Raw genomic sequence first — 18,955 nt, 5'->3', positions numbered from 1 at the left:
GCCTTTGCGAAGTGACTGTTTTAGGCACAGATACTATTATGGCTATGAGAACAAGTAGAACCTTCCTCTTACAACAAAGACGTATTTCTGCCTCTGGTTGTGACTGTAATCTGGATGTTAGTGGTCACTCTGGGGCCATGTGGTGAGACCAAGCTCACATGGTGAGAATGGTAATGGAAAAATAGACAGTACTTAATTTCCTGATGACATTGTTTGGCTGCAGAAATACCCACTCCAGAAACTGCCCACTGCCTAGGCTCCTGGTTATCAAGCATCCCAACCCTAAAGATTCCAAAATTGTTTTTGATGGCTAGAATAATTCAGACACGCTATTTGAGGAAATTAAACATTTATGGAGTACATATTTATTTAGCAACAGCAATACAGTTTCTCAAGAAAAAGATGACTTGAACTCCCCCAATACAGAACAAAGCAATTTCCATTATTCTCAGGTTACACCCAAATCTAGAATCTTATTCCCCTTTAATAAATTTTAAGATACACAAAATACTTGGAGGAAGATATCCAAATTATCCTAAAATCATAATATTTTAAGGTAAAAAGCAGTTTAAAGGTAGTAATTTCTACATGTCACAGTATGCCAACATGCCTTCCTGCAGCTTTAGAACCATTACTACTGAAAATATTAATATATTTATGTAAAATGCCTGTGAAAAATTGAAACACCTGCAACTTTTCCAGTTTATTTTGGGAACAGGTGCAAACCACGATCTCCTTCACAGATCTTCTGTTATAACATCCATCAAAAACCACTGGTCCAGCTCTCAAATACTGGTGACAATGCATATTATGCATGTGGGTTCTGCTAAGTCTTGAATGGATGACATACTCTATGGGTATACAAGCCCTGAATTATACTTTTGCATAACATTCCAATATTCCCTGAAGAGATTTTATACAAAGTTGAAAACAGCTATTTGCCATACATAGTCAAAGTCGCTTTACTTTTTAAATGGAATATAACACTTGCGTTCTCTTCATGTTTTACAAGGAGTTGCTATGGTATTATGTGTGTGAATATGCTCACAAATTCAGATTGTATATATAAACCAAACATAAGCAAAGGCTCCACATCAGTTCTTAAGTCTGATATTAAGATGCCTGACCACAGACTCTCCAAATAGCATTCACAGTATTGGTAGTTAAGAGAAATTTTCCTTTCTTTTTTTTCCCCATTTTTTGAAAGGCACTTTTTTGTTTAAAAACAGAGTTTAAAGAAAATTCTAAAGAAATAATCCCGTTAGACATTTGGAATTATTGGTAGAAATGAGGTGACAATACATTGTTCTCCATTTAAAAGTAAATTTGACATTTATTTTCATCAATTTTAAATTGCCTAGTCCAACATGCTATTCCATATTCTTCTCATGGTTCTCTAATTCCTAGACATTTGAATTAACATCATATTCATTTTTATTTAAAAAAAAAAAAAACAGAACATTCCTGTGCCACCTCTTAGACTTAAGTTTATATAACTTAGTTTTAGAAATCTGGTTTCCGGTTCAGTAAATTAGGAAACAGCGAACACTGGAACAACTTAGCCAGACTTTAAGAGGCAAAAAAGGGTTGCTTTGGCAATGTAAAAAGGATAACTGTTACAAATCATTAATCTACTTCTATTAAATATTAAAATGCAATAAGGCAATTGTTGTTTTAAGACACTTGAAAGTACATTTAATAAATGGATAACTGGCCCCATACCTGACATATTGCACCACTACTATCCTTCTCTATTTACTCTAAGGACCAAAAAAGGTATTTAAAAAAACAACAACAGATCCATGATCTTTCTAAAATGGTTCAAAGAGGTTCTGATTACTATTAAGGTATTTATTACTTACAATACAAACTTCTGAAAAGTATCTTTTCAGGCTTTTCCCTTCAATGTGTTTCTCCTGTCTCCTCGTCTCTTAAATCCATTTATAACGGTTCCACTGAAAGTATGCGTACTGAGGAATCAATAGATATGATTTACTGCCATGGGGGGGCAGTGATTCCCAAATCTGGCTTCCTATCAGTATCATCTGGAAAACTGTTGTAACAGATTCCTGGGGCCCCTTCCAACCTAACTGAGCCGTCCCCTCCACCCACTATCCATGTGGTTAGTCTTATATAATCCAACAACTGACTGGGATCCAGTCAAGAAATACAATGTTGAATCATTATCACTAAATTAGTGAGTAGAGTGACTGGAACAGGACTCTAGTATTGACACATCAAACCAAAGTAGTTGTGCTGCCCGCCTCCATGAAAGCCAGTACCCTTCCTGACCCCGGAGGGCCTCACGAACTAAAAACAGAAGGCAGGCAGACAGGGGCACAGGGTGGGGGGCCTACAACTCAAAAAGTGACAGTTTCCACAGCATTTCTCTCCACCTCCACTTCTCGATTTTCCCACTCTCATTCCATCTTTTCTCTTACTCTGCCTTTTGCCATTCTCACTTTTACCCTCTTCTCTTTCCTCACCTTTCTCACTTTCTCTCTTTTCCTTCTTTTTTTTTTTTTTGAGCATTCATTTATAATCACTCCTTTCTTCTCTGCTTTCTCTTCCTTAAAATCTCCTCCTTACATAATATAAGCAAATTCTTACTGGAGATACAATACATGTCAGAAAACATTCACCCTAAGGAAACAGAATGATCTGTATAGGAGGCAAAACAGAACTTCAACACTAATGCTCGTGTGTGGCATGTATTAGCCATGTAGAATGCATTCAGATCCATTATCTCTGTGGAGTCACAACTTTCTGACTTATGACTTCTGAGACTCATGAGGTTGGAAGAGCATATCGATTGTTTACAACCTAAGGCACAGAGAAGGTGAAAGGATATGCCTGAGGTCCCCATCCAAGGAAAGAATCCAGATATAATGTACAGATTGGTTTTTTGCCATTATACCAGTAACATCTGACAGGAGGCGAGATCAAAGAGCAATGAGTTAAGCGGTAATATTATTTCAGGTTCTAAAGTGTCCAAAAGATAACTGGGTTACCTTATACATTATGAGCTATTCTTCACAGGGGGAAAAAAAAGTTATGTATTGCTTTAAAATGTAAATCACAATATATATTTCCTTAAGATTTCCAAGTTCTTTTAAGATGGCTATTTCATACAAATGAAGTATGACTACATTTTAAAGTCATTCCACTTTGGTAATACTGTAGCCCAGAGATAGTTCTGAGGTCAGAATTGTTCTAATACAAAGACTCAAAGAATATATAATGTAATTTATATAAACTGCATAGATATACTGTTTTATGAAAAGAAATATATTCTCTAAGTCGTTCTATAAATTTAACCTCACTAATGCTGAGAACTGCATTTCTTAAGAATTCTCATAGAAAAAGTTACCTTATCTAAAGATAAATTCAGAAAACTCATTTTACTATTGTTATGGACTTTCTCTGATATCCTAAATTTTAGGTAAATATAGTCCCTAAGTAGAAAGTTTTCACCATATCCCAATTTATGGTAAAATGCCCAATTAGGTCAGGTCTGAATAAAACCAGACGAAAACCTTCTAACTGATCCACAATGTGGAGTGTGTGACAGTGTAAATAAGCCACAACATAAAACCAGAGATATATAGTCCAGTTGGATTAAATTATGACCACACACTACATAGCCCCAACCCACTTTATTAGAGCCCATGGGGCTGCGATTCCCTGTTCACTGAGGAAATTAAACCTAAGAAACTTACTAATAATATCAATTCATATCTTGCCAATAACCCCAATTCCTCTAATATTTCAGAATCACATTTATAATCTGTGCCAAGAATTATGGTATCCTAACTTCAACCTTCAGCTTGGCAAAACGACTCCCAGTATTTCCCAAACTAGCTGACATCAAAATTATTTGAGATGCTTATTAAAAATAGAATCATAAGATGACTTATTTTTGCACTCTAATCTACCATTGGAGACAATTAAGGAAATTTGCTTAGGAATGGATAGTAAATGAAGTCAAAGGAGGTATGATGTCACTGTAGTTACCAAAGCACTCATTGCAGTGAAATAACAGGCTATCCGGCATTTTCTTTAAGATATTTCAGCAAAGGGAAAAGGAATACATGACACAAATATGGTAAGATATTTAAGGTTTAATCTGGGCGATGAGTACCACTGTACTGTTCGCTCTACTTTTATGTAGTTTTAAAATCTCTTCATTAAAAAAACATTTGCAGCCCCTATCCTAGACACAGTGTCCAAGAAGTCTAAAGGGGAAGCCCGGGGATCCATGCTCAACAAGCTCCCCACGAGAGTCTAATCTAGACAGGCAAAGTTCTCTTTTGGGGACCATTAGAAATGATCTTATATATACCCTCCAAACTTCAAAATTCTAGGATTCTAATTCTCTACTCAGTAAACTCAATTATCAGCACAGTTCACAAGTGCTTATATTCACCGTGGCATTCTGCCAAGGACATACAGATTGTGTGCTCTAAACGCATCTGTTCAAAGAGTGCTGGGCTGGTTATCAACTTCTAATTTGCCTTTCTTTACACCTTCCTCTCTCAGTTTGCCCTGATTGAACTGCAAAAGACAGGGGACAACTGCACTAACCATGTCTTCTTGCATATGCCATGTCTTCACAGAGGACACTCTATCTTTATAAAGCTGATCACTTTTTTCACATGTTTTTTTTTTCTTCATTTTTCCTTCTCTACCTAAGCATTAAGATATCAAAAAAGGAAAAAGAAGAATAACCATATAGCACTTAATAAGATGAGATACATGCCACAGCACGGTACATGGTAAGTACTCAGACTCTCTAGTCATGTTAGAGAGCAGTCAAGAACACTGAGAAGTAATCTTTTTCTTACCTTCGAGATTAAAAAAAAAGTCTTAAGTGATGTTCAAAAAAAGAAGATATGCACATTAACCCAATCAAAACTACTTTTTCTATACTCAGATATAACAATCTTCTTAATCCAAATCATCCATGAACGTTGTCCAACTGACTTAAAGTAAGGCTCTCTACATTTGCTTCTTCAAAAGTATCTTGTAAAGCCATTCTGAGGTAGAAGAAAAAAGTTTAAATCGACCACTTTTTTCTGCTTCATTGTAACTAAAATTACTGTTCACAGGAAGTATATAGCTTATGCCTTTTGGTCCATCACATTTTCCACAATCACGTAAGTATACTAGTTAGGTTCTCACTTTATGATCAGCATACTTTTTGTCCAGAATGCCCAGTAAAGCTGAAAATTTTCATTTAAAGTGATGAAAATTTCCAAAAATATCTTTTTAACAATCTCAGATTTGAGTTTTGGCAACACAGGTTAACATAAACAAATGAAAATACTACACTTCACAAACACACACAGACTAAAACTCCAACATTTTTATGGTTTTCCCACTTTCTTATATAGCTCCATTTTAAACATGCAGCTTACTTATAATCTAATTTTAAACATGATTGTCACAGGAGTATTTTAAAACAGAGATGAAATGTATAAAGGCACACATCGATTGTCAATGATTACATCAGTTACATCACATTGCTTTAGAAACAGAACCTGTTCTGTTCCTGTAAACTTTCTGTCACACATTTAAAGTGAGGTTAGTGCTGACATAAAATTATTGCTATACTCACAGTTTGAGTGTTTTCACTGTGTATGAGGTACATTTTCTCCATCCATACACCCCTACTGTTCCTACTCACTTGAGAAGAGTCAACCAAAGTCTGTAGGCTACAAACCATTCAATATTTTCATCAATACTGGATTGACAGCAAATAACATTACAAAACATCAGAGATCAAAAATGTCTTGCTGGAGTCCAAGACTTTAACTTATTCTTCATTACATGAATATATATACTCATTTAACTTCTTCAGGAGAAACAATTATTCTGAAGATGAATAATTCCTTCCTGAACACTTCATCCAAGACCATTCCTTCATACATGTCCTCTGATATTTTGTTGTTTTAATTCATTTGATTTAACGGTCACCAAGGATCACCTTTCCTTTGGTGGTCTATCATAACGATCTTGTATGCTTTTTGTTAGCTGTTTGATAAATATTTTGTAAATTTTTCCACAGTACGTATGGATTGTCTTTTGTAGTTCCAGTTCTAAAGGTTTTAATAAGGAACGGATGTTGTCATCTTTAAAAGAACACTAGAGAAAGAAAATAAAAAGACAAAGATATATATATATGAAAATTCAATTATCCTCTAAACTTCCTCAATTTAATATTGATAACTTCCACTTAGTCTCACAAAAAGTACATATGCTCAACAAATATTTTCAATGAATTAAATGGATGTATGATCTCACATTAGTCACAGTAAATCACTGAGGGCATCAGGGAGTTTTTCAGAGAAGAGGTAATGGAGGCACGGCATTTCAAGCCAAGACAAGAACGTGTGCAAGAGCAGAGAAGGCCTAGAGACAGCGACTGCTGTGAGATGATGACCAAAAGTTCTGAAGGTATGTATCTGAGAGACACTAAGGAAAGCCAAAACTCACTCCGATAATAGTGTTGAGGCTAGACTACAAAGAACTGAGAGAGGCATGCAGTGGGAGGAATGAATGCAAAATGACAGCACAGTTCAGGGTTTCCCAAAGAGCCCTAACTATACAAAGCAGCCCCATGGGTAAATGCATTTGGGAGCCGCTCCACATCACACACTCTTCATGGGAACTCACACCGGCACATGAAAAACTGTAAACAGTAAAATGAAAAATACATGTGTTGAATGTTGTTTGGCCCACCAGTTCCAAAATATATTTTGACCAGAGTCCTTTTTTACTGTAAAATATACAATATCCCAAGGAATACATTTTGAAAAACACTGTAGTAGCAGGTATTATAACTTGTGATTTTAGTGTTTTCAACCAGCTATATTTTTTGATTTGGCATTTGCCACTAGGCATATTTTCAATTAGAAAGATAGATGGGGTTTAAAAATGGAATATTTTATGTGAAAGTTTAGAGTCAGTGAAAAATGCAAGCTCCTGAAGGAAATGCAGAACCTGACATCTCAGAGGGCTCAAATGACCTAAGGTGATCCCCAAGGTTCACTACCATGACACTGAGGAAGAGGAAAGCAAGTGCCACTTGAATCGCAATTAGTGAGTCTATGGGAAGCCATAGCCAATCTTTGGAGAACAGGATAAACTTAAAGGATAATTTGTAACATGGCTTTTATCAATGTAGAGATGTAAAGAGATGATGAACCTCAGTATCTCTTCAGAAAGAAAATATGAGCATTAACTGCATGAAACCATCACTCTTGGGATGATTTTTAAACCCAATCACGTGCACTGAAGATAAACACTGTTTAGAAGATTAAAAACGAAAAGAGGAGAGGATGCTTAACTAGGAAGAATGCACTGAAAACAGTACTAACTGGCATGTAACTGGGAGAAACTAATAAAAGCTGGATTGGTCTTTTGTTTGTTTGTTTGAAAGTGCTGTATATGGATACGCCTAAAATTTATTTGGGGTTAAGAAGAGCAGCCATGTTGAAAAAGAGCAGCCTTTATCAAGGTTTATCACCTTTATCAAGTAACATCTCAATGCATACAAAAAACATCCTTAGACGACTGTGGTTGAGAGGCTAATAATAACGGGAAGACCAAACTATGACGTTTTTCTAAGCAATGAAAATAAAATGACAACATGGGTGACCAGGTAATGGTATTAAGGAGGGCACGTGTTGGGATGAGCACTGGGTGTTATATGCAACTCATGAATCGTTGAACACTACAACAAAAACTTATAATGTACTATATGTTGGCTAACTGAACATAATGAAAAATAAAAAAAAAAATTTTAAAAAGGAAAATAAAATGACATTACAAAGGTGTTTAAAAGTTAATTTCCAGAAATATGAAGTACCTGATATTCAGTTCATTCATTTTCATGTTATTTAAATCCCAGTGTTTGTGGTTAAAAAAATTTTTTTTCATGGGGCGCCTGGCTGGCTCAGTAAGAGAAGCGTGCGACTCCTGATCTTGGGGTCATGAGTTCAAGCCCCATGTTGGGTGTAGAGATTACTTAAGTAAATGAGTAATTAAAAAAAAATTTTTTTTCTTCCCTAAGTATTTTGAAGAAGATTTTTCTAAAATAAAAACAGTGCCTCGTGAATTAGAGCTCTTTTAGTCCACATATAACACAACTAATTTGACCTTTTAGAGAAAAGATGATGAATTACCAAAATTGCCACCCATATAAATAGAGCCTGAAGTCATGGCACATTCTGCCATTCACATAATCTGTAGCACTGCAGAGCTGTGCAGGACATAACTTGCATCTAGGTGTTCCCCTTCCCAGAGCCCACATGTGGCCTCACCTGACTGGAGACCTTTTTCCATTTTCCACACTGTATGCTATGCCTGACTCATTTTCACTCTTCCTTCTCTGCCTTTATTACAATATATTGTTATATAATTGTTCTACTTCATTATTAGTTATTGTTCTTAATCTCTTATGTGTCTAATTTATAAATTAAACTTTATCAGAGATATGTATGTATAGGAAAAAAACAGTATATATAGGGTTCAGTACTATCTGTAGTTTCAGATATCCACTGGGGGGCTTGGAACGTATCCCCCATAGACAAGGTGGACGACCATAGCACAGAAGGGAAACACTCAGGACGACTCCCTTGTGGAGACAGTTATGCAAATATAAGCAGGATGTGAAGTAATTCAAAGTTAACACAGAACCACCAAGAAATGTAATTCAGAATGAAATACATGAAGCAGAAAATACCTTACAGAGCAATAAAATGTTCTGTTCCCATTTTAATCTTAATATTTTTATTCACTCAACAACTAATATTTAACAAATATGTATGGACTGTAAAACCTGATTTGCTGGAAGACACAGACATGCATTTACATTTTAAAGATGGTTCATATCCTTTATAATTCATATTGTTCATTGCATTCAATGGCAATGACTAAGCTTCTGTCTGAAACTTGCATAAATACCCTTGTCTGAATACATTGCTTTTAAAAATTACACTTCTCATTGAATTATAGATAAGGGAAGATAAAAACACTAACCAAGAGCACCATAAAAGACTGATTATCTTCATTAAGTTGAAAAATGGAAAGATACAGCTATAGTTAATACAGATTCAAAACAAATACAAATAATCAATTCAGTATTTGAAGTCATTTTAAAAGATTTATTTTTTAAATCAAGTGTAATTAGTCAGCTTAAAACCATTACTCAGCTTTTTAAAGGTATATATTTACCAAAGATCAAAGAAAAGATCAAATAAAATTAGTGAAATTTAATTCCTTAATAATGGAGATTTTCTTAGTGCTCAAAGGAAACAAAGAAATCATATTTTTATAAGAATGCATTTCTTTTCTATTCTGCAGTCTCAGAACCCCAAAAGTACTTTTCTTCATTTTTATCACCTTTTGACAACACATGATAAAGCATTAATATACAAAATTGATTTCTGGAGGCATATAAGGTCTGCTACATTAAATGAACATCAACACTAAATTTTAGAATTCTTCAGTGAGCATAGCTATATCATGATAAACTGATTATACAGAAACTTTATCTGTCTAGTTTACAGGAGAAGAAACTTAGCAAATAACATACAAAATGGTAGCCTACAATGCCATTAGCACTTTGCCTACCACCAAGTTTGAGAAACACTGATTTCCAGGAAAAAACTTCAATTCCTTATCATTGCAGATCATCACCTTGATGCAGCATATCATCACCACACTGATCCCAGCCCAGCCACTGCCTACCATCACCCAGCACTCCACTCCAACTGAACAGCTCCACACCTGACCTCTCCATGGACTTTTCATGAAAAAAGTGTTTTTTTTGTGTTAAAACCCCTGAGCCTTTTTCTCAGGCACTACTCTGCCCAGATAGACCCTGCTCCTGGAAAACTCTTCCTCATTCAAGGCCCACTTCAAAGGCCTCCTGTGAGTGAGGAACAAGGCTTCCTCAGGCTCTTCAAGGCAAACAAAGTTCTTATACTGTCTTACGGTTCCAGTACAGTCTCTGTCATAATGGATTACAGTTAAGTATTTTCATCCTCATTCCTATTTATGAGGCTGTACTAGACCAGTCATTAGCAATAAAAAGAATAAGAGTCTAAAAAACAGAGGCAATCAGCTCTTCTCCTGGCCCCCACACTTAAACCAAACTAGCACTCCTATTATTTACTTATGTTCTGTCTTCACGTCCCCATAAGATTAGGCACAGTCTAGCAGAACAAAGAGTACATCTGCATGAGACATAAGTGGTCACATATACTTCTCCCCAAGTATCAGTGAATTAACTGCATAGACAGGAGGATATAGCTCATTAAGCAAAATCATAAATCCAATCTTCATCTGGACTTGCCCCAAGTTTTGGTCCCCAACATATTCATGGAGACCTGGTTTATGATTCAAACTAGAGACATGTAAAGTACAGTCATCTCTCCCTGTCAACCCACCTTAATCACATAAAAGAGGACTGCAAGAACAAGAAAAAAAGAAGAAGAAGATATCTGGGGCAAGGGTGGGAAAGGGGCAGTACAGTTTTCTCAAATTCAATATAAAGCAGATGCTTAAAAAAGGAAACCCCATTTACAAAGGCAACAAAAGATAAAATACCTAAGCATCAACTTAAGATATGTTCAAAATCTGAATGAAGAAATCTATGAAACATTCCTGAACAAATGGAAAGATAGTCCTTGCTCTTGATTAAGATGTCTCAACACCATCAAAACGTCAGCAGTTCCTAATATAAGAAACTAATTCGCTCCCAATAAAAATAGTTTTTTGAGTTAATGAGTTAATGTTTGTTTTTTGAGTTAAATGAGTTAATATTTGTGGAAAAATAAATATGCAATAGCTAGGAAAACACTAAGAACAGGCTCTGAAGAGGAAGTAACCCCCCAGATACTGAAACACAGTACAATGCCTTTATAACTAAAACAGTGCAGCATTAGACAAACCAGTGGAACAAAAGAGAAAATTCGGAAATTACAAATGGAACTTCAGTATGTGATAAAGTCAGTATCTCAAATCTTTGGGTTAAAGACAGACTTTTTAAATAAATGGGTGCACTTTTCGAGTGCATGTTGAACATTCTCCAGAATAGATCACATACTGGGTCACAAATCAGACCTCAACAAGTATAAAAAGATCGAGATCATTCCATGCATATTTTCAGACCACAACACATGAAACTGAAGTCAACCAAAATAACCCAAAATAATGAAGGGAATATGTCAGATGGGCAGACGAGTTTGGCAAAAGGGACTCCAATGGCCAAATTGGAAACAACTTAGGCATCAACACAAATAATACATTATAAATCATCGAAAAAAAACACCTATCAATGATTTCTTACTAATAATGTATCGGTCAATAAATGGGTAAAAGGGGATGGTTCTTCCTTACAGGAGAATGCTGAGTGCCAAAGTTGCACGGAGAAGGACAACTAGGGCTGACAATCCTCAGTCTGCAGCGACCATAGTAAAGACTGGTTTAAACAAGAACCAACAATGGATGCTCAATGTGGCATGGAAATTTTGATGAGGAGGTACTGACATGGTTTTAAAGAGTCTCCCCACAGACTGCTTACAAGAGGAAAGACAACTACACAGTGGAGAAACTGAACATTTTGAGTGAGTGATCAAAAGCAGCATCGCCAAGGAAAGGCAGGTAGACAAAGGTGACTGTGAAGGTGACACCTGAGCAGCTCACACTACTTACACAGTACTTTGACCAGGAGGGCATACACCGAACCTAATCATAAGGAAACATCAGACAAGGCAATATGAGGAACATTCTAATACGAACAAAAGGTAAAGAGGCTCTATTCTCCAAAAACGCCAATGTCATAAAAGACAAAAACTGAGAAACTGTTCTATATCGAAAGAGAATACACATGAAAGAACTGTATCAATATGAAATTTCCTGAGTTTGATACCTGTACTGTGTGGTTAATAAGAGAATGTCCCTGTTCTTAGTGAAAACACATTACAATCTTTAAGGAGCAAAAGAGCATGATGTGTGCAACCTACATTCAGATGGTTCAGAACAAAACCTGTCTATACTGAAAGAGAACCAATGGTAAAGCAAATAAGGTAAGATGTTAATAACTAATGAACATGAGTAAAGGATATGGGAATTCTTTGTATATTCTTGCAAATTCTCTAAGTTTGTAAGAATTTCAACATAGAAAGTTAAAAAAAAAACACATTCTTACATTTCTCAGTGCTTCATAAATGGCTCTAAATGCTGGTTGCTTATCATCATGGTAAACACCTCTGTTCCCATGAAGAATAAAGATTCCTTCTTCTTCTGCTTCCTGGCAATTGCTTCCATATATACAATGATCTGGTCGATAATTCCATTGACACGGAAAAACAAAAAGGCTTTCTATGTGAAGAAAAATAAAACAATGAAGCAAATAACCCCAATTCCATAGAATCAACATTCTGCAAAGCTTTTAGTTTAAAAACACAGCTCTTACAGGAGAAGATTTAAAACAGTGAAAAATGTTTGGCATTTAGATCCTTTCCTACAAAAACAATATTAAGAAAAGTTTAAAAAAAAGTTTTACCCAGTCTTAAACATAGTGATAATCATTAATATAAGCCAAAATCAAATAACTGCATTTCATTTTTGACTAAATATTATCTATGATTTTTTTTACAAATGCAAAGAATAAAAGAAATTTAAATGATTACCTGGATTATGAAAAAAGATGATATTCAACAGATCTTGATCCCCCCATGTGATGTTAAGTTTGTATTTTTTAAGCAATGGCATAAGTATATCTCCCCATCGCAGCCGTACAGTTGTCATGTCATTCTGTTGGTAAATACATTAAGAATATCCTCAGGCTTCCATGTTTAATATGGCAGCACAATGATAGTTCCCCATTCTTCCCTTAGCATCACAGAGCACCAAGAAATGCAAACTTCTTCTGTTATAAAACCAAGTGACTAACGTAAACCTAAATGTGAGTAGGGCTGTCTATTTGGGAACAGTAAAGATAATAAAAGAAGGTATCTGAAGCTACAACATAGAAGTGATAAAACTAGTAAGTCAGGAAAGACTGGGAAAGAGAAAGTAGGTGATAGTTTAAAGTACAATGACTGTGTCCTCATCCTAAAATGCAGATAGTTTTAGTACCTATGTCATATGCCTAGACACAGTACCTAGGTCTATATCACAGTTATTATGGGTTCAACCTATTAACATATAAATAAAAAGTACTTAGAGAGTACCTGACACATGACACATCTCAGTGTTAGCTATTATTGTTACCAGGATCACTATCACTCAGACTGATTTGTAAATCTTTTATAATTGACATTTCAAAGAGATCAATTTGAAACTGGTAAATCAAAAACAGTGAATTTCATCAGGGGCCTTTTCAGCTTCTATAAAGTTGCCCATAGCTCATTTTTTTAAAAAACACAAAGTCAAATACCCAAGGAAACAAGAGTTGACGGAGAGCTCTAGATCTTGTGAATGTGGGTGAGAAGCAGTGGAGCTGAATACTAAGCCTTTTCAATTCATTTGACTCTTAAACTCTTCAGACTTAGCCCAATATTCCTCAAAGTACAGTTTTCAATGTGCACAACAGTGAATTTTTAAAGTCCTTCACAATATTAAGTACAGAAATTAAGAGTAACATTTAGAAACCTTTATAGCAACTCAACAGAATTTTAGGTCTATTTAATCTAATACTTTTCTAGTAACTTACATCATTTTTACAAAAGTATTGGCTCACGAAAAATTGTACATTTAAAAAACAAAACTGATCCTCCATACACAGTTTGAAAGACATTGTGATAATCTAGTCTAGGATATATAATAAACGCAATGGGTGTAAAAACAATCTATCCTCTAAGAAAGACAAAGAAAAGCCAGAATTCCTAAGGGGAAAAGATATATATTTAAACTAAATATTATCTGCTCTAACTGTATTACCCTTGTGTGAAGTTTTCAGAACACAGTAAACACAATAATTATAGAATAATCAGAAATTCCCCCAAAACAATCTGGAAAATGACTGAAAGAAGTCTTACTTAAGGAAAAAATAAGAAAATACTTTATTGAAAGGACAACTCCGAAATAAGTCATTTAGCAAGTTAACTAAATATTCTTAGCATCTGAAAAGGAAACTCTTAATTGTACAAGAACAAAGACTAGCAACTCATTCAATAGACAGGGCTGGTGGGCACCTTGTACCAGGCCATGTTCAAATCTTCATTGGATTCTTCCCATTCAAATATAATACATATAAATATATAAATATATATATATAAAGATATATACCTATTCAAAGAAAAAAAATCAATGAAAGATCAAATTACAAGGTCCAGTTGCAGTCTTAGGGAAAAAAAAACAGATGTTGGCAAGGATGTGAAGAAAGGGGAACCCTCTTACACTGCTGGTGGAAATGCAAACTGATGCAGCCACTCTGGAAAACAGTATGGAGGTTCCTCAAAAAGTTAAAAATAGAACTACCCTATGATCCAGCAATTGCACTACTAGGTATTTACCCGAAGGATACAAAAAGTGATTCAAAGGGGCACATGCACCCCAATGTTTACAGCAGCAATGTCCACAACAGCCAAACTATGGAAAGAGCCCAGATGTCCATCGACAGATGAATGGGTAAAGAAGATGTGGCACACACACACACACACACACACACACACACACACACACACACACACACAGGAATATTACTCAGCCATCAAAAAGAATGAAATCTTGCCATGTGTAAAAAATTTGGATGGAACTAGAGGGTATTATGCTAGCGAAATAAGTCAGTCAGAGAAAAACAAATACCATATGATTTAAGAAACAAAACGGATGAACATACGGGAGGGGAAAAAAAAAGAGAGGAGACAAACCATAAGAGACTCTTAACTATAGGGAAAAAACTGAGGGTTGCTGGAGGGGAGGGGGATGGGGGATGGAGTAACTGGGTGATGGGCAATAAGGAGGGCACTTGATGTAGTGAGCACTAGGTGTTACATGCAACTGATGAATCACTAAATTCTACCCCGAAACTAATAATACACTATATGTTAACTAAATTCAATTTAAATAAAAATTTTATTAAAAAAAGAGGCATGACATATAAAAGGAGTTCAGGTTATAGAAAAAAATTGTAAAGTAGAGAAATGGTCAAGGGGTATGGACAAACAGCCATTCACAAAGGAGGAAACAAATGGCCAAAAATTAAATGAAAATATAATTTTCCACACTAGTAGTATAGTCAGGAAAGTATAAGCTAAAATATGAGATATTTCCAGCCATATAACTACATGCTCATACTAGTACACACAAACAATAAAACCAAATCATCCATTCTCTGCTATCTCATTTACACATTAAAAATGTGACAGACTATGTACTGACATAAAAATGAGTCAATTACATATTTACTAAGTAAAAAAGGCAAACTGAAGATGTATAAAAGGCATAAAAAAGATGTAAGTGCTTATGTACATGTATATCTGTTTCAAAACACATTTTTTAATAGGTCTGAAAAATATATAGCAAAGTTTATAACATCATTGGGCAAAGAAATGAAACTGGGAAGAATGCTATATAAGGGGAGACTTTTTATTCTACGTACAATGAATTATTTCAATTTTTATAAGCCTGATTTCATTTTGCAATTTATGAATTTTTTTAAGTTTATTCATTTATTTTAAGTAATCTCTATACCCAACATGGAACTTGAACTCACAACTCCAACATCAAGAGTCACATGATCCTCTGAGTCAGCCAGGTGCCCCTCGTTTTGTAATTTTTAAAAAGAAAAATGTAGTTCTAATTTACTAATTTTAGCTAACCTACCACCAAAATGTGCACATATTAAGATCAATTAATTTCGTTTCAGAATAATGTATGCTTTTGAAAATACTTATCATTATGAGTCTATCTTATATACAAATATAAGACTGATAGCTGGCTATTCATAGCATGTTCCAACAGTGCTAGAAACTGGGAACTCATCAATTCCCAAAGATCAGTTACTGCACTAATCTTTGAAAAGAGTTCTACCCTTGTTAGTAAGATGTTCAGATACTCTGTTCTCATAAGCTATATATATATATATATATATATATATATATATATATATATATAAAATAGAATAAAAGTTCTCCATCACATACATTTTACAAACATGTAAAAATAACCATCATGTCTACTTCATGGATGTGGAAATGTTCTTTCCAATATTTTTTAATAACTCACTAATGGCCCAGTTTCTGAAACTTTCATCTATCCTCTGTCAGGAATTACCTACTAAGTTGCTACTTTATGTCATACCCCATTCTATTTTTTTTTTTAAAGATTTTATTTATTTGACAGAGAGAGAGACAGCAAGAGAGGGAACACAATCAGGGGGGAGTGGGAGAGGGAGAAGCAGGCCTCCCACTGAGCAGGGAGTCAGATGCAGGGCTCGATCCCAGGATCCTGGGATCATGATCTGAGCCAAAGGCAGATGCTTAACAACTGAGCCACCCAGGCGCCCCTCATACCCCATTCTAAATATTCCCAATACAAAGTTGTACAAAACACACATCCTGCTCTCAGTAGGTGGAGAAAACAGACAAAGATTACTTTACAAAGTAATATATGGCAGGATGTGAACAGAGTACAGCAAATATACAAGAGAAGGATTCTCAAGATGCCTTATTTGGGGGCACCTGGCTGGCTTAGTCAGTAGAGCATGTGACTCTTGATCTCAGGGTTGTGGGTTTGAGCCCCACGTTGAGTATACTTAAAAAGTAAATAAAAACAACAAAAAAAATTTTTAAAGATGCCTTATTTATATTCTTTGGTTTTCCCTAATAAATAGAAAAAGGCTAAGAAATATCCAAATAGGGATTCAATACTGCAAATATAATCGTAACACAAAATACAAAGCAATAGCTTAACCACTTTATCATTATCTACCAAGCATAATGAGAAACAAAAAAGCAGAATTTTTACTATTTTAATTTTTAATGCATATAATACATTAGTTTGGAAATGAACAGTCATGAATGGTAGGGACTGGGTGACAGCAAAGCAAATTAAGAATTTAAAATATGGCCATTATCTTAAATGGGTAGTCTTACAGCTTTTCATGCAATAACTACCATGGAGCAACATTCACAGATGTGTACGGAACAATTTAGAAAGTTAGTATAAGTAATTAGTTATATCACTAGAGCCAGAAACTGTAGAATTAGTAGGAAAAAACAAGGCAATGTTTGCTACAAATACAGTCTGGAAAACAATCAGGAAAAACAAAGACAAACATATGAAAAAAGGAATCAAAAATAAATTTTATAGAAACATATTAGCAATCATAAATATAGTAATATTTGAAAACAAAGCAAATCTGTGTTGTTCCCACTGGGCAACACAGGGATGGTAGGTTGGAGTAAACTGCACCTACTGAATTAATGTATTAATGTAATTAATATATAATCATGCATCTCATAGTCTTCTTCATTAAGGCTATTACACACAGATGAAAACAAAGTTTGAGGGGCGCCTGGATGGCTCAGTTGTTAAGCGTCTGCCTTCGGCTCAGGTCATGATCCCAGGGTCCCCCACATCGGGCTCCCTGCTCAGCAGGAAGCCTGCTTCTCCCTCTCCCACTCCCCCTGCTTGTGTTCCTGCTCTCGCTGTCTCTGTCAAATAAATAAAATCTTTAAAAAAAAAAAAAAAGAAAAGAAAAGAAAACAAAGTTTGAAAGTTTAGAAATGATTTCAACTCCTGTATCTACAGCTCTAGTTGATTTTAGAACATGCCACGACAGAAAAAAGGGGTGAGGGGGACGTTGAAAGTATTTAGGAGTGACATTTAAATAAGTAAAAGACAATCATAGATTGGAACTGGAGAGTTGTTAATTTTGATATGTTTAAAAAATAATGGTGGGGCGCCTGGGTGGCTCAGATGGTTAAGCGTCTGCCTTCGGCTCAGGTCATGATCCCAGGGTCCTGGGATCGAGTCCCGCATCGGGCTCCCTGCTCCTTGGGAGCCTGCTTCTCCCTCTGCCTCTCTCTCTCTCTCTCTCTCTGTGTCTCATGAATAAATAAATAAAATCTTTAAAAAAAAAAAAAAAAATAAAAAAAAAAAAAAATAAAAAATAATGGTGTTTACTAAATTATCTCTAAGGCTCTTTGCAATAGTAAGCTTCTCATAATTCTATGAATTTCAAATGAAGAGTTACTGAGAAGGCATATTATTCCTTAGCAGGTAATCTTATAGCACCATCTTCTGGTATAATATTACTGTGCATAAGCTAACAATCAGAATAGGACGAACTCATGGTATTATGCCTGTTTTATTGAGTACAACTTTATGGTACATGAAATTTTAAAACTTAAGCTATATTAACAAATTAGGTAGCTGAAGAAATGTTCACTGTTAAGCAAGAGCACAGGTTACACTAGCCTCGTTAAAGCATTCAATTGTGGGAGACAAAATTGAAATGAAATCAAGGTTTCGAAAAGGTTCAGAAAATGAGAAGGCTAAAAACAACAGCAAAAAAACTAAGTTTACTAGATCTACAGAAAAAGAATGATGGGTACAAACAGTACTAAGACTGAAATGTCAAAGCATGGGCATGGCTGCAAGCAGTTCTGCTGCATACACCAAAGATGAATCAAGGAAACAACTCTAAATGAGGCCAAAATTTAAATACGACACACAAAAAGGAGTAATAAATAATGGTGTGAAGTCTGGTCTACCAGAAGCCATAAGAAAAACATCTGACATGGGGCGCCTGGGTGGCTCAGTTGGTTAAACGACTGCCTTCGGCTCAGGTCATGATCCTGGAGTCCCGGGATCGAGTCCCGCATCAGGCTCCCTGCTCAGCAGGGAGTCAGCTTCTCCCTCTGACCCTCTTCCCTCTCGTGCTCTCTATCTCTCATTCTCTCTCTCAAGTAAATAAAATCTTTAAAAAAAAAAA

The 18,955-nt window shown here is 35.4% G+C and overlaps 1 protein-coding gene across 3 annotated transcripts in view; it reads right to left on the bottom strand.

Annotated features, from left to right (window-relative positions):
* Positions 1–338: 338 nt before the first annotated feature.
* The window catches only part of GXYLT1 (glucoside xylosyltransferase 1), a 46,146-nt gene continuing 27,529 nt past the window's right edge, over positions 339–18,955 (bottom strand). For all 3 annotated transcript variants that reach the window (XM_027594432.2, XM_027594434.2, XM_027594433.2), the window contains 3 exons: positions 12,702–12,825; positions 12,218–12,390; positions 339–6,144 (listed from right to left, as the gene is read on the bottom strand). In XM_027594432.2, the coding sequence (XP_027450233.1) occupies positions 5,983–6,144; positions 12,218–12,390; positions 12,702–12,825 (459 nt within the window). In that variant the 3' untranslated portion in view covers positions 339–5,982. The remainder of the gene's footprint in view (positions 6,145–12,217; positions 12,391–12,701; positions 12,826–18,955) is intronic.

The sequence above is a fragment of the Zalophus californianus genome, chromosome 9, assembly GCF_009762305.2.
Source record: "Zalophus californianus isolate mZalCal1 chromosome 9, mZalCal1.pri.v2, whole genome shotgun sequence".
Lineage (NCBI taxonomy): Eukaryota > Metazoa > Chordata > Mammalia > Carnivora > Otariidae > Zalophus > Zalophus californianus.
Note: the sequence above shows the minus strand (reverse complement) of the source record. Positions and strands in the feature narration are given on the sequence as shown.